This window comes from Varroa jacobsoni, unplaced genomic scaffold (assembly GCF_002532875.2).
Source record: "Varroa jacobsoni isolate VJ856 unplaced genomic scaffold, vjacob_1.0 contig00224, whole genome shotgun sequence".
Classification (NCBI taxonomy): Eukaryota; Metazoa; Arthropoda; class Arachnida; order Mesostigmata; family Varroidae; genus Varroa; species Varroa jacobsoni.
In genome coordinates, this window is record NW_019214431.1 from 151,614 (window position 1) to 172,637 (window position 21,024).

Here is a 21,024-nt window from a genome sequence, read left to right on the forward strand (position 1 = left end):
TTCACAATAATGTAGATCATTTATTTCAGGCAAAAAAGTTTGATAATTTTATATGCCGCCCATTGCCAGCAGGAAGCGGCAATAATTTACTGTTTTATTATTCATTGCGGTATATCTAGTATTGCGGTATATGAGACCGCGAAATCAGCTGTCTCACGAAGGAATCGTCTCTGCTCATTTGCTTGCTAGTCTACCTGCCCCTGTCGTGGTATTGTTTTTTCAAGGACTGTGTGTACCGCGAACGCTAAATTTTCGGGACATCATCGAGATACGCAGCACGTGTTGTCTACGATCTACCACGCGCACCTCGGCTTAGAGAGATACAAAAACCATTTTCGCAAGAATCGAGTCATAATTCCGTAGTTCGGCGTAACGCGCATCCGCTATGTGTCCAGCGACAGTTTTAGTCGAGGTTTGGCTGATTTAATAAGGCACGTTGTTTATGAAAGTATTTTAGGTGTATATGAAGACCTTTCGCAGTTCCAATGTCATGTTGTGTTTTTAGTGCTGTTACTACACGAAGTGGTTGTAAATTTGAAGTTCCACAATAAATATGTAGTACTTTTAAAAGTTTGTTCCATCAACAGCAAAGATGGCGTTGTTATTGCCTAAACCGGACAAGGCGCATTTTAAATACTAGCTAGAATTAGGCAGTTGTTACGGATGTGTCTGTCTAGGGGTCGGATTTTAGGCCATTCAGATACGCCCAAATACAATTCTGAGAACTATTGTCTTTCTCAATGCGTACCATCTTTCGCTTGTTAAGTCTTCGAAACTTGAGCACTGTAACAACCCAAATTTATGCCTGTAATAATTGAAACGGTAGTGGGAATAATAATATATGCTAGGTAACTTAGCGTAACTTGCGTGTTTGAATCCGGAACAACCAAAAAGGTTTACCTGCAACAGCCCAGAATAAGGTGAGTTATTTTCTCTGCTAAGAACATTTTCGAAGAGAAATAAGTCTTAGCCTGTTAATATCGTCTAATTTGCGATAATAATCGAAACTTTGTGGTGAATTTGAGCAAGAAGGTATTGAAAAAGATTGCAAGATGCTTCCGGATAGAAGTTGGGAAAGTTACGACCAAAACCGTATATAACTTAAACACCGTTTGACCCGTACATTTACTACATGTTGTATTTGTACTTACATTTAGTCTGAACTCTTTTTTTTATCTTTACACAGTTTTACGATATCAGGTATTCTTAAAAAGATTGAACTCGAAAAAAGCGAGTTGTTCTGTTGGAATATTTGTTGGAATTTTTAATGTCAGTACAAGTGTACTTTATCACCTAAAGAACACGTAGTAAACCTGTAGAATAACATTTTATGACCATGAAACTACAACCGTTTGTTATTCGGCCGCGGATATTTTCAGTCTCTAAGGGGTTTTCTTTACCGGTGACATATGCTGCGCTGTACCATATTTGTGGGCATCGCTAGCGACATTTTTATTTGCGATCTATTCCACATCTTAATGAAATACGAAAATAAACTAATAGTCCGTTATTTCTTCCAGCCATAATCCAATCCTATATACACCTTTTTTAGAAATACGATAATTTATCACACGTGATTCGAATACAATTTTACATACTCAAAGTCTAATAATAATAATAATTTGTGTTTATGTGCTGCCGTACCCCATTGCCATTATTTATGTCATTGGGGTACTTTTTGTCATTATTTTAGTTATCTATGTCCATTAGTTTCGAGCATAAAGTATCTAGATCCTTCGTCCGTTGTCTTTGTCAAGATATAATATTTTGCCTAGAGAGCGATCTTCCTTTGGGTTAATTCATTTCGATAACCCTGGTCAACATGTTTTGAGCTTAGAAGAAATGCGTAAACTATAATGATGTTGCATTTATTAGAATGACTGTGCGTCATTCAAAGGTAGATCTGGAAATATAGGAAATACTGTGAAATGATTCGCAAAGCCCTTTGATTTTTTTGAATTTCCGGGAAAAACTGATGGTGATGAAGACGGCGAGCGTACCTGATTGATGGCATTTTGATTAAATTGCGCACTCTAAGTAAATCGATGGACGAAAATGATCGAATGAATTGCGAACGTTTCCTACATGCTACGCAGAAGTTCAATGCTTATTATTCGTTTGCGAAGCGATATACAAGGTGCAGCATAAGCACTTCACGGAGGAAAAGGAACGAGGAGATAGGCTCATGCACTTCGCGTTTTAACGTCGAAATATATTGCCAACCGGTTGCTAACACTGGCACACACCTGAGTTCGAACATAATGCAATGACCGAACGATCGTAGTAGATCTTAGTTATCATTTGTACAAGCTATCAAGCTGAAGCTAATTACATTAGGTAGATATGTTTTATGCTAGGTTTTAATCGAGCGATCTCTATTGTTTCCAGCTGTGCGCTCAACAGTAAATGAGATGATACTAGTTGCAGGAACATTGTAATTTCATTTATATACATTACATTTTCTGACAAATTTCAAGCATTTGTAGCAGATCTTCAATTCAATCTTCGGGCAATCAAAAATGCTGAACACTACTGAGTGAATAGCATTTTCTAGTTGGTTAGTCTTTTTTCTAATTACATTTTCTTGACAATTTATTAGATGATTTGCCCCCAGATAAACCTACAAATTTTAAGAAACTGCACAAATGAACCAAGTAACGCATTATCTAATTACTTGTAAAAAAACGCCTTTGCTTTAATCATCAAAACCTTGTGCATCGATTCAAATTGCAAATAATTCCCTCAAAGCCTAAGACAAGAGGTGTATTCCGTATTTCCACCATAGAGATTGTAAATTATCATACATCGTAAAATATTGATAGATAAAGGTCACTGTGTGTTATTATTCTACAGTTGTGGCACTTTAATACTGACCATCGAGTAACGATCATTGTTGTTTGTACGTGGTGCAAAATTGTATATCACCACTGTTCTTGTTTGCCCATGTACAATTTACGCAGTGGAGCGCCGTTTATTATAATGTGTACACACTAAAACGGATGAAAACTAAAGCGTGCAATATATATATATATATATATATGCTAAAATGAGTAAAAACATCGATTGCACATTTTACACAACACATATATCTCAATGAGAGCATTTTTTGCACCGCTATAAAATGAATTTCTGTCTACTTGACGTCAAGTGAAGACGGGTGAAGTGCAAGTTAGCAAGCACGTATGCAAGATGTTTGGTGCTTCTCAAAACCCGCTAGCATAGTTTCTTTTCTGCTTGCGTAAATATTGTGACCTGCGTATATCAAGGATGGAAATGGGGTACTTTAAGTGTTTTCTTTTGCAGCTTGATATAAACATTATTTAGACGAAATTTAAGGATAGTGTTTTACTAAAACAGTATATTTATAATTAAAAAAGTCCGTGTGATAGTCATGACTCGACTGGTTTCTGGTTGGTGAAGGTTTATAAACAAAAGAAAGGCAGGTTTATAACTTAAGAGAGCCATAAATTTTTATCGTTGAGAACAATTGCTGATTAGCAGTGGTTAGTAAGACGACCATAAGCCTCAACATCATTTACAAGGGTAGATGCGATTTCGACCATATTAATTGGACGCATGTCAACAACAATGGCAAGATCATGGACAGCATCTAATAATCGCAAACTCGCTAGACATCTACAAATTTCGCGCAAGGCCATTCCAATAATTATGGAATTTAATAAGTATATTTTATTATAAATTGATTCTAGAGGAGGATTGACTTTCTCTATATATAATTGCTGATTGGACAAGTCAAACAAAGCACTTCGACGATTACAATGAGGTCGTTATCCACACCAGAGCGTCCCCTTACGACTAAAAAAAGTAATCATGCACACAGAATGCGCTGAAACCCTTAAGACAGGTCCTCCCCCGTAGATGCTGATCGTGGTTAAGCAAGCAGACTATCATCCTCACCGTAATCGTCAGGGCTGTTCGATAAAAGATTCGTCTCGTTTATTAGCATAGTTGAGCACTAGGGTTTGTCACCTAATCATTGTCACTACTTTTGCTGTGTACCTTGAAGGCAAGAACAGCTTATTAACTGGATACTTCGTAATGTCCAAACGTGCTGTCTGGTTTTAGTCCTTGTATTAACAAAAAAATGGGCTCAAATAAGTACGATATCATTACCAGGCGAACCAGGCGAATACTGAAAAGTATCTGGTGGCGAAGCAACTGTTCGTTGGCATTTAAGATCGAGCGAACATTCATATTTGTAACTAGGCAATTTTGATAAAATCGCCAAAGCTCAGGTGAATACATACTCAGAACCATAAGCTCGCGTAGCGAATCATTCTCTAGATAGCCTCCATACCTGTAAAATAAGTCTACTGCAGGACGATTCTTATACTGTAAGGCTGACCATAGATCGAAGTTCAAGGTGCATACTGTTCGTAAGTCGCAGTGCAACTATGATAGTTGTGTTATTATTTGAGATACAGATTCTATGCGTATTTTATCTTTAAATTCTAATTTAGGATATGACACAGCATTATATTGTAATGGCAAGTCGGCTTGACAGAATTCGCTTTACTGGACTTCGCACAGTCATCAAAGTGGTTGATGGAACAAAGTTCACAGACGGCATTTTAAAAGTGCATCGCACGTACCTGATTCGACACTTATGGTTTATATATAAACACGTTTTATCCATTTACTGGCCTCAATTTAATTTTTTGCTCCTGGTAATTTAGTTCTCGGCAATATCTGGCTTTTGATACCATACGCCAGAAGTGACTTCGCATAGTGCCGCATTGTAAACGTTTTGTCATCATTATCCTAAAAAGTATGGCTGACTTTCCTTCTAATCAAAATCAAAGTCACTTACGGTTACTGTGTTACGTCTACTTAAATTTAAATTATAGGTTATCACCATAAACACTAAGAACCAGAAAATGACTAAAGCGGACTTTGCGTTTCTCCAGTTATAAAATAAATGAGTACAATGATTCGTAGTGATCCATTTTTGTCTTGGTTATTATTCATGTTATTCTATGTCAATGATCTCTATCTCCGTTTTTGTCACATACACTTTGTCTTTACAGCTTCATTTTTGTTACTCCCGCACGATCATCCCGATTCGATGCTTATCGTACGACGGATTTACTTAATGAAGAAGAGGTCCGGGCTCAACCAGTTAGCAGACGCTTTACCAGTTGAGTTTTATTGAGCTGCCCTGCTCGGAGCAGGAGCTCTAGGCAATGCTAATCTATCAAGAGCCATTTGTGCATTAAAAGCTGCAGCACTGGCCGATGAATGCCTTGTTAACATTGAGTAGTACTCGGGATCCGCGGTTTCACAGATACACGCGCCTAGAGCGGATCGGGTCACAGTCATGCCTGCAACAAAATTTTTTCCTTTACTAACACAGACTAATTCTACACAAGTTACACACTCTGGCATACCTTGCCTATCTGGCATATAATGGCTAACTATCGAGGCTTGCCAGATATAAGAATGTATACTCGAATATTCAGAATGACAAACGACCCACATAACTTCTATTTTTTCGCAAAGGTCACTAACAATAAAGCGGAATACAGTACCAAATGCAACGATTTACCATCTAGCCATACCATGTTCCACCCTTATAAACATATCAATGATCTATTACCATTCATCTCAAACCTGACTTTCGAACGCCACCTGAAGTACAAAGGTGAAGTACTGGCTTCGAATAACAACGTATCGTTAATCTATTATGTGAGCGAGAATCCATTCGCCAAACTCTTTGCTCTCTCGCTGAGGAGGTGCTATATTTTCCTAAATTCTTAAAACGCCGTTTCTTCGGATCAACTGTATGTTGACAAAACCTTCACTAAGTAGTAACTTCATATAGGTATATCCAATAAATTGGGTGAGGACCGACAGCTCTGCATAAACAGTTTTTACCGCCTAGGAAGGGGGCTTAACCTTTGTGCTATTTCCTAGATCTGTTTGTCTAAGGTAAGCTTTAGACTAAATCTTCAATTTTAATATTTATTCTCTGTTATACAAAAGGCAATTATCCAGCTCATATAAGGAGAAGTTAAATTACTAATTTGATTACTATCTCTAATTAATTATGCATATGGAGAAGGCTTCCTTCTTCTACTTCTGCTAATTAGCAGTACGCAACCCAAAGGAACTAAACGATGAATATGAAGGCCAAAACAGAACTGCTGTATTCATATTTCAATTAGGATAAAGAAGAATATGAACGACGCAAATGCTGTGTAGCTATACTGCTTCTTGTCAGGCAGTAAACAAATGACTGATTTTTCTATACCTTGTAGAGTCGTCCATCTAGCCGTGATAGGGTCGTACGCATCGACCTGCGAGATTGTCGATTGACCGTTGAAACCTCCGATGGCAAAAATGCGTCCTTCGAACGACGCAGCTCCGAAATTGCTTCGAACAGTTGGCATGTCACCCAATCGTTCCCAACGGTCGCGACGTTCGTCATATCTGATAAAAGTTACAAAAAAATCAAAAACCGTTGATATATAATTTAGCACGTCTATATACTACTTTCACACCATAAGAAAGAAGTGATAGCGATTTTGTAATGTTAACCGACATGGGAAACTTATTTAAAGGGGGAAAGCCAACAAGAACGGTACAGCACTGTGATTGGCTCATTTTAAGAGCTCGGTGTAACAATAACGGTAAAATAAGTGTGTCAATACGACTAAAAAAACGTTTTTTATATAATATCGGCATGTTCTTATTAATCTTGTCTTTCGTTACGTCTATAAAATATGAAAAATAAATATATGAAATTAAATAAAAATAAAAAGAAATCGAAAAATCGTCAGTCTTGTAAAAATTTTTAAATATTCGGGGGGCAGCGAGTGTGCAGACTTCAAAGATGAACTCTAGGCGTTCTCATCAAATTCTATTTCTGAGGTGCAAATGGGCGCACCAGTAAAACAGGACAACCTAAGCATATTCCGAATATTTACGGTTCTGTATATACCTTTCAACAGAACAAAGTCTTTCTCTTCCGTTATATCCGCCAAGCACTACAAGTCGCCCATCGTGACTCACGCAGCGAACGCCACTTCGAGGAGATGACATACTGCGCACCTGGAATTATATTGAAGTAATTCAAAACGCATACGTATTGATTTCTATTCGACCTACAAGTTTAGTAACAGTATTGTAGTGAACAGTATGAAATAAACATTGCAATTCTCAATGGCGTGTTTAATTAAGCGTATTTTTTAGCGTACGCCAGAATATAAAGCAGATACACACGCAATTCGTAGAATTCTTCTGGCGTCTCAGAGGTATTGAGACCTACACGGCCATATGAAGAAATCCAAGATAATGCAGCACATATCCTTTCTTATCGTGTTGCCCGCGTTCCAATCTGATATTTTCGGACGATCACATAAAGCAACCCTTAAGCTACGTCTATATATAAATTCGGAGATGCATTTTCACTAAATATGCTTTAGCCAAGAAAATGCCTTTCACCTAACGGAGCACAAATTGTTACTGCATAACATTATTTTGCTTGGCTATCTTATCTATTTAATCCACTAATTCTCCCGCGTAATACCAGTAGAAAACGGAGACAATTATATCCAGCATCACTCAAGAAACAGGCGTACCCTTTTTGTTACATGCGGTCTGCTTTGGACATAAACAGATTTATATCACTAGAGGTAAAATACCATAAGTGTGCAGAGGACATGAAAAAACTGCTGCCTAGTCCATTCGATTTCGTACTATTGTCCACAAAGCCGCCGACAACACCGTTCACAATCTGTCAAAAACGGCATGTTGCTACAACACAATAAATGCATTGTATGGAACTGACGCTCTTTGACTTACGTATTGGTTGATGCCGTTAGATCTCTGTCGCAAGAAATCGCGGCATACGCATTATAGCTAGACGTAAGTTCGCCGTCATTGAGGTGTTGCAAAAGCAAAATATAAAGTTTCCGCGACATGATAAAATACCATGGTAAACCATTTAAATTTTACACGTTAACATTTCATTACTCCTAAAGTATATGTAGATACGGAAGATTTTTTCACTTGGCGCAAATCCAAATGAGCCTACCAAGCCGGATGCTCATCAGTTTAACTCGTAATAATAAAATGAGTTTTCGCTACTGTGATGTTTACTGTGGCATTGTATGGAAATGTAAGATCGTATATACTACAGCAATCCCCTGTGATTAAATGACAACGTTGTCTATTCTTTTGTTCTATATTAAAAACCACGAACTCTGCTTTTTGACTAGACTTTTCATGGGAACGTCAGTAGGAATTATCTGTGCAGTTTCTAGAAACAGTCATTAGTTACTATTTAAATTTTCTTAAGTCGTTAAAATGCATCTTTTGAGTCTACACACGGCGTGCATTGTACGCGCATTGTATGTTCAAAATGTAAGCAATCATAAATCCTTTAGTTTTGGTATTCACGTTTGAATGAGCAACAAAAGCAGACAATTTGTATATCTATAGGCAAGTCAGAATTAACCGAATTCTACTTGTTTATTGTCTATGACATTTTGGTAAAATACTTTATATTGCTTACCAGTGTCCAGGCATTTGTTTTTGGATCATAGAATTCGACGGACGGCAAAACTCCGTCACCAGTAAAGCCCCCTACAATGAAAATTTTCGAACCGACGGTCGCTGCACAGGCATCGCTTCGAATCGCGTTCATCGGTGCGATCATAGTCCACGTATTTTCTACACGTTCACACCATTGCAATCGCTATTATTGTTAGGCTAAAGTAGAGAAGAGCCTTAGAGTTTTGGTAATGTTTCTTTTGAAAAAAAGGAATATCATTAAGGATCGGGTTAAAGATTTTACAGCGGAAGTAAAATTTTTGAAGAATCGGTATCTTAGAGATACAACACTATGCTGTGCTTACGTAGGTGTAAGCACGAAATTGGCTTACTCGACCTTTTACACACTTCTTGAATGGCCAAATAGGCTGAGGAGATAGGCCCAAGATAGGTCTACACAACAACCACAAAGAATCTATAGTAAACCTATCGAATGTCCGATCACTTCAATATATTTGTTCTTTGCGAAACTGTTTAAAGGCTGCCCTCGCAGGCATTAAAACATTAAGCAGAGGAAACATCATCTAACCAGATTTGATAATTTGTTGAACAGAGCTGTAACGTGTTTCAGAGGGTTTGAGCAAAAACGATGGCGAAAACGAATATCTATATAAAAATAAGCTAAAGCTTTAGGCGAACTAAAGAAAGCTACTCATACAATTTCTTCTCTCTGATTAAGAACGCTAGTTTTCACGAATTCAAGGCCTCAAATGACATACGCATTCATTTTTCGTATGAAATAAAGGAATAACAAAAATTAGAATTGTTTTCTATAACGATTCTAATTTAAATAAAAGGAAATCCTAACTAACCAATTGCCAAAGTTCTAAAGGCAAGGTATTCTGGGTCTAATTAAACGAACGTGCCTTAACTGTCATTTTCGTACTTGTACGTGGGTTTTCTTAATAACTGGCAACTACCACTGTGCTGTCACAAGCATTATATGTCTATATTTCAATGAACACCTTGAGCTTCTGGCCATTGGATCGCTAATATAGAAGCACTGGATTTCCAAAAATCGTTTACTTCTCGACTAACGTGTCTATGATCACCTTGGCTGACATAATTCACCTTGAATGTCGTACTTTTCAGCAGTGTTTGTTCGCGATGTTCCATCGTACCCGCCTAATGCATAGATGACCTTTTCGTCAAGAACTGCTGTCGAGACGTAGCACCTTTCTCGGTGCATTGGCGCTCGTTCGCTCCAGCGGTGTGCGCCACTATCATAACATCGAACGTCGTTGAAGCAATTGGTGCCATCAAATCCCCCAATCATATACAAACGCGGTCCTACGCCCACAAGGCCGTGGTAAGCGCGAGGTTGGACATCGTTATCCTAAAACAGACCTTCGGTCTCAATAATACAGGCCCATATTTCACAGATCTTTCTCAACTATTACTAAGTAAGAATCATAAGATTATCAGATTAGAAAATAGGAACAACTACAGCCTGCCTAGAGCTTTAGGAACTCTAGCAGTTTTACAGCGATTAAATCATTTTTGCTGTAAACACTATTTGAGTTTCCTTTGAATTAAAGAGCAGACTGAATTATAGAAGAAGCACTCGATTCACACAGTCATCAATCGTTGTCTCTGGGAGAAGCCCATCTGAAGAATACCCTGTAAAACGGGGTTAATTTGCAGTTGAGGTTTTACGACCCATGGAGACCGTCCGGGCTTTATCAATTTATGCATTTTCTGTTTATTAATTAAACCCAAAGTGCACTTAAACAACATGGAACTATATATAATTTTTAATATGTTTAAAGCGTTATCTATAACAGCTTAGAGGTGAAATTTCTTGTCGCATCCGATAAATGGTTGCGCACTCGAAAGTATTTTTTTCCGCATTACTTTAAGTTAAAACTTCAAATCCCAACTAGAGTACGAATGAGAGTAAGTGGCTGCTTGTCGGTGGCTACACTCAGTTTGACGGCAAAAGTCTTCGTTCTTAACGAAATCATCTTTTCTATTTACGGACGTAAACTTCCTGCGGCACTGCAGTTCATCTGCAGTTTTCTGAAGGGTCATAAGTGAGGAAACGAATTAATAATAAAGTGCCGTGTTTATCAACAGTTAGGTTGTAATTATCGAAACCACAAGCTTTACTGTGGCTTAGCAAGAAATACGTATAACGTCTTCGGGAGGCGATATATACATCGCCTCTTAGGAATGTATATACGAGAGCGCGCACTGTAAAATGGCAAATAATTAAACGCAGATAAAGCTTCAGTTACAAACTGGCGGAAACACGATGAAACCTGGTGTGTACTTTTGAATCAAAAGTGCACTGGTGTTTAAAACATCCCAGAACGTATAGGTCTAAATGGCCAATAGGTCACAAAATCGGTCGTAACGACTAAAGTGTCTAAATCAGTTAATCCAATAAGAACAGTTTAAAAATAATGCCAAAAAAATGGATAGCTATATAAGCGAAATTAGTCAGGGTTGTACTAAGTTATAAGCACAATTTGCTTGGGATTAATGAGTACGTATTATGATGTCTATTGGCATTTATATAGTGATCGAATATTGTCTCACACACCTGTGACAAAGCATACCATCTGTGGGCGCGGTTATCGTAGGCCTCTACTAATGCGGAAGCTTGACCACCACTCCACCCGCCTATGGCAAATAGTGTCTCGCGGCTGACCCGTGGCCGCAGCATGTACAAGTCGACGTCCATGAACGTTGTCGGCTGCCGCTCAACGTAATGCATGTTCTATTTGCAGAGCATGAAAGATTATTTGGTTGATAGAATAGAACAACTATCCATAAATACAGATCCGCAACTATTAAAGTCTTCAACAGAGAAATTTCTATCAAAGCACTTGGCTGTTGATTACGATACCTGCTGGATACTTGTTACGACCTTAGCAAGCTCGGTGCATTCAGGGAGCGATGCAAGCGCTATCAGCTGCGGCAGTGCCTTAGTCCGCAGATACGACTCGCCGCAATATATAAAACGAACTTTTTGCAAAATATCAGCAAGGTGGCGGTACCTGGTGGGTTCAAATGAAGAGAGACAGTAAATTCATGTCATTATGTTCTTACGGATGACGCAGATTGCTTCCATCCTGTATTGAATAAGCAAGTTCCTTCCACTAAACATCAATTCTTTTTCGCGCACTCGTCCTGTGCCTGCTGCTTGCTAAAGAAGTTACGCTCAAAACTCGTATGCGAATCGAAGTTAGTTCGTTGTATAAAGTTTATTGACCGTCAACATGTTTTATGTTGGCCTTCATGAGAGCCTATTAACAAAGGTGTAAGGCATTATGAAATTGTTTTATATAATTTACTTATAGTAGTGACGTAATAAGTCATCAGATAAACTTCAGAGTCAGGAACGTATAAAAAAGTATGAAGTTAGTGTTAAATGCCTGGTCTGCAGTACTCATTAAGCTGCAAATCCCCCATATTATAACGTGCCCACTGTTACTGGAATGCATTACCAGAAACAAATCATAAGTTCGCTATTGCTATTTTATATTTCTATATAGTTCCAACCCTTTCTTTCAATAACTGTCTTTAACCAAAACTAAATACCCAGTGTGACAAACATGTAGGATTTTTAGATATAAATGCATCATCAGTACAACGTTTAGTTGAAGATCATATTCGAATTAGTGGTAACTTGAGACAAGGGACGGAAGACAAGATAAGAAAAATAGTGTTTCTAATACAGTAGTAATAATAGTTGTAAAAAGAATGCATTATAACACTACCGTGATAAGTACCTAGATATGAGGCCCAGTGTCCGTAAACAAGATTCGCAGATTGCAGACATTAACTCTCTCATCACACACGAAGAATTTTTATAATTGTAGTATTTATAAGACTATTGAAAAGAAAAAAGTCGTCATATACATATACCTAAAAATGGCCCGCTGTACCCTTACCACGAGCTACCTTGTACTACAGCTTTTAGCAATAATCATTGTTGGTAATTGATTAAAACTAGATTTAAGGACCCTTGACCAAACGTGATTGTCTATATTTCTAAATGTTTGTGTTATTTGCAGCAATAATGCCTATCTGTCTGAAATTGAGTTATTCCATGTGATTCCATCTAGCTACCGTTTGTTACTGCAGCACTTTACTTATTTAGGTTCTTTTTTTTAATATGACGCTTTCAGCATAAGTTCGAATTTCGATTATGCCGCAATAGGGGGCTTTAGTCATCATCTACCGGCTTCGCGGGCCAGCAACACACCTCGGAATCCAACCGATAATATTATAATAAATATAGAATCTGACAACTAATTTGCTAAAGGAAATCAATTGAATTGATATGGTTGATATTGATTGATATGAAAACACTGAAGGAATAGTTTATTTTGTAATAATACAGTGCTAGTGTGCTCACCACAATCTTATGTATAGGCTTCTAACAGCTATAATGACCGAAGAAGCTGGCTATCTTCCGAAGTTCTTAATTTCGGGTTTGAGGTAAGTATTTTGTGGTGAAGGATTAGTGCGACTGGCGGGCAGTTTCCACCAGTCGAGGACCGATACCTTCAACAATTAACAACAATAAAACGTCACTATACCTGAAACTGCTCTAGACTTTTGGAGGAAATGTTTGGGTGAAGAATAGGGGCAAGTCTCAAAAATATAGTGAAGTTAGTTGTAGCTGACGGTTGGTGATACTAGATAACCAAAATCGGATGTAGATGTTTAACATCTTTTATTATATAGAAAACTCTAAATATAAAATTCCTCCTCTATTATTGTAATAACTGGCAGACACTAGATATAGTACCTTTCGTTTTTCTGATGGTTAGCCCATGTTAAAACTGTTTCGAATACAGTAATCTCTTGAGGGGCATCTAGGAGATCACTTCGTATGACTTCAAGCAAAATAGATGCAGGTAACTGAAGAAGCTGACTAACTGATCGCGAAACGATGGAAGAAAAATGAGTGCTCAGGATGTGGATGGCGCGTACACGTATTGGGTTGATTTCACGACGTATACCTGCCCAGTAGAAATCAGTCACTATTAATCTCTCCCGATCACTTCTTGCCGTAGCCAATCCTAATTAAAACACGTACATTAATCAAGTTTTAACAAGCCACTATCCTAGCTTGCCATATTGCCTTAAATAAGCTCAAGAAAACCAAAGCTAAGACTGCTCTACGCTTCTGTCGACCAATACCGACGAACCTTATATAACTACAGAACAGGGTTTCGTGAACAACCTAAATGTGGGTTGTACTGTGACACTATTCACCCAGGTCCATCGTTCAGACGTTACCGAAGCTGTCTAAATTGCAAATGGTGTTTTGCAAACAAAAATAAAAGGTGCAAGTACCATATGATTTAACATATTTATCGAAAATTGTCTTAAATAAAGCTGAAGCAATATAAAACGGTTATTTGCGTTTTTTTTTAGGTAGCCTTGATCTAAAAATGGCCGCGTATGCAAAATCTTGAATTCTGAATTTCTACACGAGGCCAATAAGCATCCCTATTATAGAGCGACCTTTTGACCATTCCTGGCAACTGTCGAATGGAATCAATGCCCTAAACGTTATGTGCTTAGAACTTGCTCATTTTGGTAATGACAATTTTCTTCAATTCCATGTGGCAAAATTACGGGGAACAAACCATGTGAGTGTCACGTACCAATTTCCAGCAACATTTCAAGGCAATTGTACTCGTCCAGACAGCGATGCCAAAATGTCACACAAGCATCAACAGCTTCTCTGCAACCAAAGAACATGGCTGCATCATGAAGCTCCGTCGCATTGTTTAGCGTGATTGTGAAGGCTGTAATCAGATTAGAAAGTCAAGTGACAGTAATTATAAATACTATAACTATCACCTGACTTGGCAATGCACTGGCAGTCGTTAATCGGGACACCGATTAAAGAAACCACTTCTAGTCTGAGAAAAATTATTGAATTAATTAGCCAAAGTTCTTCAATATAACTGCCTTATAGTAATCTTGAAGTGCTAATTTTGAATTGGATTCAATTAAGCGTATTATAAATAGTGCTGAGCAATAAAATGCCCACTGAAAACCAGAAGCTTTTTTAATTTGCTACTTTTATGAGGGTTCGTTGCACAAGAACGGCGGGCAAGACCGTATTTTATACATACATACTAGTTTCTCACTATCATCTGCACTAGTGACAAATGGCAATATGAAAATTTCTACAAAAAATAGTTTTTAGTTAATTTTTTTCAAATTAGTAGACGAACAGCAATAGCTTTACGAAAACTACAGACATATCCACTTACGCGGGTTTCCCATTGAGAGGGTACGGTGAAGGTATTTACATAAGATGCGGACTGCGTCTACAGAAAGTGAGTCTGGCAGCTCCAATTCAATGTCTTCTTTATTCAATCCTAACATTTGCCTATGCGTAAGTTCCTGTTGAACTGCACTGCAATCTCGAAGAGCAGGAATCCATACAGGCAGACGGTGCTGTTTTCCTTCCCCTGGAATTAATAAGGTAATCTTTTTGAATGAATCTACATGAGTTTATTACATTTTTTATGCAAAAGCCTATTAAACAAATCAGTTTCCCAAAACTTTCATCTCTACCCACACCTAACAAAGCTATTGACGTATTTTCGACCCGATGCAGCCTTCACTCTTCTTGAAAATGGATAAGATACGAACGGATTAACTACGTTACTTGGGCTAAGCCCAACTTGATTTCTAATCCTTCCGATAATCTACGCTTACGAACAACGGCCAAGTACATAATCCTACAACAAGATATATGCCATGAAGTGTCAGTTGATCGACACGTTTTCTTATTCGTTAAGAAAATTATCGCTCCGATGCCTGCGAAATAATGATACGTTTGGTTGTACTGCTAGCAGTATTTAATTAGTCAGTTTTTGTTGCTAAAGAAAGTCTGGTATTGATAAAGCGACCAGATCAAGTGGTAGTAAAATTAACTATCTGTTGCCTTTATTAAAATAAATGATCATGACTGATAGGGTAGCGCTTGTTAATGCCTTTAGTAATCAATAATAATATGACAGCTATCATCAAACGGCATGATCATCCATAACAGTAAGGTTGGCCTTCGAGCAGTTATCATAAAACAAGTGTTATTGCCAACTCGTCTTTTTTGGTTCCCTATTGCCACGCTGGTATAGTGCGAGCAGCACTGAAAATTCATACAGTGTCATCATTCTGTGGTTAAAACGCCAATTCAGTGAACGTTGCTCAAACCTAAGCACAACTGCTCGCTTTTTTCGTTCTATGTTTACTAAGCCCGAAATTACAGGCAGATGTGTAGCAGTATTGTGATTTCCTGAAGTACCCACAAACGAATTATAGCTTGGTATAGAGCCTTGCGACGAGACGCTGATTTTTGGTGCCTAGTTTTGCAACGGGATTCAATCTAGTGCCACGGTTCCCATAAGTGTTCCGGTAAAAATCACTTGTAGTCACCGTAAGTAGTCGATTAACGTTTTTAGTCCAGCGCTTGATTTAAAATGAGCCAAAGAAACGTTGCAGACAGACAATTATTTGCTTTGCAGTTAAAATCTGCTTAGTTCTTGTCCTATATATATTTAACCTGTATAGCTACACGCTTAATAAATAGATAAATGAAATGAACGGTATACGATACACGGTTTTCACGATAGGTTCAGTACAATAACTACGGGCTGTGCTCGTACCTTAACTAAGTTTCCAATTAGATTGATGACTACCTATCTGTATTCTGAAACAAGAGTACAAGTACTCTCGACGTACTTAATAACGCACAATAACTAGTATTTTATGCCGAATATCAATACAGATATTCAGAATGCATACAGAATTTTCGTCAATTAATTTTCCTTTTTCTCCCCCTGGACAGTCTCACTTCGTGTATGCAGTGGAGCGAGAATTCTTTAACAATTTGAAAAATGGGCTAAACAAAAAATGTATTTACAAGTTCTCTTTTCTGGAACAACTTAATGAATGGGCGTTTTTACAAAGTAGATAATCCTACCGCATGCGACCATTTCGTGCACAAAAACCATACAATTGGCAAAAACCTCTCATAATTTTCGCATGAATAAGAATATTTGACGCACACATACAAATGTGTATGTCCTAGCAAGTACATATCACTTGCTATATATATATATATATATATATATATGTGGTGTCATGGTGTCATAAAAGGCTTAAATATGTTTGACACAAACCAGTGGAGGCAGGCTTCTTCAGTGAGAGACTGGCATCGTAAAGAAGAGCATCGTCTACCTCTTTACCGGGCCATTCGACGGCATCAGATACCTCATCAGCGATCATCTGAGGTAGTATGGCCTGCCTTTGTCCTGTTGCAGTTGTAACCATCACTTTTTGGGCAACAGGGATACCTGTTGTTTCCCCTAACTTTCCCCGGTCAATCGGTCTTCGTTGTTATCTATGCGCCGCGACAGAGAAATCATGGTCATCATCCCGCGCGCTTGGCATTTTAGATTTCAACTATCGTCATCGGACACAAACACGCGCCTATAGCACTACATACATATTTGAAATGAAGAAAACTTGGTAGAACGTCATGTTAGACTTTGCAGACCACAAACGGTCTTGGTCCCATTCAAAACATCTCAACCAAAACGTCGATTTACCAAATGTGTCTATACGTCTCAATTCATCATCAGAATCTACGTTAAATAGCGTACTTAATTCGCGAGCAATCATATCAAAACTAATATACGTAGGCGAAACGAGACGCAAGGTAGAACATCGAATCTTTAAACTGTATACACCTACGACTGTCATGAATGATAACGCACACAGAATATTCAACGGCACGGACGTTTTCAGGCCTAACTTAATGTTGTAATTTGAGACTCCTCAAATCACATAGAAAATGTGAGCACGCACATCTTCTCCACAGAACTATAGAAAAAAATAGCTTTTAAAAACGTTTGGTTACAGTAGGAGCAGTATACTGGTAAAACATAGTAACCTGGTTTTACGCTGTCTCATCGACAGTTTTGATTTGCAATTAATTTTAGCGGGTTGAAAATAGAACCAGGACTATTAAGGTTTTATCATAAATTCTATTTGTTCTTAAAACTAAGTCGAACAAACATACGTAAAGAACAGACGAATACAATTCAGTTTTTGACACGTCTAATCAGTGCTGAGGCGACCGGGAAGACGTGTTAAAGGTAAGCTCTTGATTTGGAAGCCTTTCAACGCCAGTAAGTATGGGAATAATCAAAATACGTAATCTCCACATTGCTTCCTCGTGAACTCCTACGGACGGCCAAAGAGGTTTCTTTAGATTTTTTTTTTTAGAAACATTACATGATCGTATGCGCGTGAATCTGCACGCTAGCTCAGACGGCTAGATCTCTGGTTGACAAAGCCATGAATTGCTGGCTGCAGACACGATCTACTTGGTCTTGTATGAACACACCCTTTGTGAAATAGAAAAGGATAATAAATTTTTGTAAATAAAGAAATCTCTTTGATATTCGGGAAAATCAAAGAAAGCTCGCTACCAAAAGTGCAGAACTCTAAGTTGCCTAAAAACCTTGAGGAATGTGCAGGATCTGTGTTATTATTAGAGCATCTCGAATTATGCTTTATTTGGATTCTTATTCTTCTGTCCGTCATTATATACATTTTTGTCATTAACCTCTCGTTATTGGTAATCCCAGAAGTTTTAAATGTACGGGGCTCGTTATAACTAAAGACTTCAGCATCCACTGAAACATTTCTGCACACTTGAAACCGGCTGGTTGGCCGGTCGATACCAGCGTAGGGGAGCCAAGTCACGAGAATTATTCGTGAAGACTGGCAATGATGCATAATAACGATTGCTCCTATTAACGATTATAAATTATCCAGTAATCTGTAAGGTTGTTACAGGCGAATAACTTCAACTATGTGGCACTAACTGACAATATCTGGCTGGTAAATATTCCAGTCTTCTAGAAGCTTGTGACTGAGGCCAGGTTGAGTTTTTAGAAATAAGTTCAGGACGAAAAATACCTTTTACGCTCAAAGATAAAAGCTCAGTAATATAGGTTTGTGTTCCTTGAAAATAAAGAAAGGTGAAGGTAAGGTGAACTGAAATAAACAACTGTACGAATTAAGGCAAAGGCTCATTTTACGTGACTACGGAAACCTAGCAATTCCCTATGATGGCGAGTTCATGTATGTTCAAAAACGTTTGAAGAGTCGATTGAATACAAACAAACAAAGGAACCCGAAGTTTATATTCCAATTTTCCAAATTTTCGCTACGGCAAACCTCCTAATTTTTTTCGTTACATGAATAAATTTCAATTTACCCTCCAAATGCATGTGTACAATCTACATATCACATAGAGAGTTGTAGTAGTAATACACCTTGACTTAAACCAAAAGGAAAGCAAAAAAATAATTTAGTTCAAGCCACTACCGTACTACCTATGAGGGTATACCGACAAAAGTAGCGCACCTTTAAACTTACATCATCTTTGAACTAAACAAATGGAAACAATTATTTTCTAGTAGAACTGCAAGATGTCTTTTTTTATAAATTTCAAATTAAGCCGAAAACATCTCGAGCTGTTTGCTTACTATTTGCTTTACTCTAATTATTTTTATTGTACATTACATCTTTGAGACAAATGGTATCTGCATTATAGGCATGGCTCACTTCCTAATAATCACACATGCTTCTAGTGGAAATACAATTACATAAAGATGCAACCTCAACTAAAGTTCTCTGATAATAATTTTATAACTCACAGTTCGAAGAACACCAATCTTAGGCGACAGATATTCTAAAGCTTTGGTCCAAGATCCACTAACAGATCTTACAATTGTATTATAAGATCTGTTATGGTATCTCATCTTGATGCCATTCTACCTGAACACCTGTCATTGAAGCTGTACTCCGCGTTTTCTCTATACGCGCCTTATAGTTTCATTAACAACTCTTAATAAATGTCAACAATAAACTTGCCTTAAACGAACAAACTTACTGATCTTAGACTGCAAGGCTTTCGCTACTCATTCAACTGGTGAAGGGATGTTTTGTTTGAAAACTAAGCGATTATCTGCTTTCATTGGTCCGCAAGCGGAATTTTTCTGTAATATATACGTTTACGTAAAACGCGTAACCTGATCGACCTATCGACAAAGCCTAATATCTTTTGCTTTGCACCAGTTAAATTGCATGGAAGAACCAGCTTTACCCTGAGACAATATAACTAGCGATATCTTTCCGGTACGTGCTTATTTTAATTACCACCCACGTTTTGGCTTAAAAATGCTAATTTTCCTAAAATCTACGTTTTTTCTCGCGTAATCAGACCGTGACACAGAACGATAACCGTAACGATCGCTCCTTCGTTCCATCGAAGTTTGACTTCAGCAGATCATAAGCTGCTCATTTTCCGCACAAATTCAACAGAGTGGTGTGCACCAGAGCCGTAGGCATAAATTTGGAATTGCAGAAGTCGATATTCATAGTCTGCTTCCTTCCCGGTTGGAGTGAAGACGAAGGGGAGGAGGCCGAACTTTATATGCATATTCTATGAACAGAAGTTGGCATATATACAAACAAAATTCCATCAGTTTTTTGGCTGAAACATTTAGCGCCTACAAGTCATTACTTATTACTCGTTCTCGTACTGTATAAAGGAAAGTGGAAGCCTTCGAATTCTTGTGGTTCAGCCATATCAGTTCCACTTCTTGAGTACTGAAACACAACTGCTACCGAATTCAGCTGAACAACAGTGCGTACATATATATATACATATAAGAGGCGAAACATTACTGTTTTTACCTTTAAAGGCGATCAACCGAATTTCGCTTCCTACAATTATTTTATATGTCTTGCGTCATCGTTAGGGAATAACGAATTAGTTAGATCTTTAGCTGGGTAGAAACTTTCTTCATTGAAGCTGTCGTTGTAAAAGTGATACAGCTGCGCCTTATTATTATTTTATGCAATACATAAAAAATAAATATACCATACAATTATAAATGTTCTTTATGGTACCAATGGCTGTATAGCAAACAATGTGTATATCAAACACTAATCAGACGAAAGGCAGAAGTGAAAAAATTGATTCCTAGTATATATATTCGACGCACCCTCTTTGGTGCATATTGGTTGCATAGACGCGCCTCTCCGGAGGTGTATTTATGCAACCAATGCCACTGAATGCTCATTGTCGCACGAGAAATTGAAGTCTAATATTGGGATCCACAGCGGAATACATTGTCAATTAATATAATAAAATTAATAACTATTAATCTTTAAAATAAAAAGGCCCCGCAGGCGATATTTCAATTGCAAGCCGTAACTGGGTCAAGGTTCTTAAGAAAACACATCAAATGTTAGTTTTCTCAAATTGGTTTCTGTTTGTATTGTGTATTGTATATCTCAGCAAGTTCACAAAAAAGTTTTGGCCAAATTCGTCTCCGCAAAAACAAGGATATAGGTGGGCTCCTTAACGTGCTGCACCAGGCGTATATC

The 21,024-nt window shown here is 37.9% G+C and overlaps 1 protein-coding gene and 1 long non-coding RNA gene across 7 annotated transcripts in view; one reads left to right on the plus strand and one right to left on the minus strand.

Moving 5' to 3' along the window:
• The window catches only part of LOC111270951 (uncharacterized), a 41,097-nt gene extending 27,967 nt beyond the window's left edge, over positions 1 to 13,130 (plus strand). The window contains exons 4-5 of one of the 4 annotated variants that reach the window (XR_015315129.1): positions 9,667 to 9,883; positions 12,711 to 13,130. This is a non-coding gene — a long non-coding RNA (uncharacterized LOC111270951). Of the gene's footprint in view, positions 1 to 29; positions 592 to 9,666; positions 9,884 to 12,710 lie in introns of those variants that run through there. The other 3 variants (XR_015315132.1, XR_015315130.1, XR_015315131.1) reach the window with 3 other exon arrangements.
• On the minus strand, positions 3,445 to 19,654 carry LOC111270950 (kelch-like protein 10). 3 transcript variants are annotated; one of them, XM_022851446.2, is made up of 11 exons: positions 19,523 to 19,654; positions 14,820 to 15,020; positions 14,202 to 14,345; positions 13,337 to 13,550; positions 11,426 to 11,576; positions 11,120 to 11,296; positions 9,646 to 9,910; positions 8,537 to 8,694; positions 6,962 to 7,071; positions 6,272 to 6,450; positions 3,445 to 5,342 (listed from the first exon to the last, which is right to left on the minus strand). In XM_022851446.2, exons 2-11 carry the CDS (start codon positions 14,932 to 14,934, stop codon positions 5,167 to 5,169), a joined length of 1,689 nt encoding a protein of 562 aa, XP_022707181.1. In that variant the 5' UTR covers positions 14,935 to 15,020; positions 19,523 to 19,654; the 3' UTR covers positions 3,445 to 5,166. The 3 variants fall into 3 exon arrangements, with proteins under 3 accessions (XP_022707181.1, XP_022707180.1, XP_022707182.1); XM_022851445.2 differs by lacking the exon at positions 19,523 to 19,654 and adding an exon at positions 16,737 to 16,989; XM_022851447.2 differs by lacking the exons at positions 8,537 to 8,694; positions 9,646 to 9,910; positions 19,523 to 19,654 and adding an exon at positions 16,737 to 16,988.
• Between the last annotated feature and the right edge of the window lie 1,370 nt (positions 19,655 to 21,024).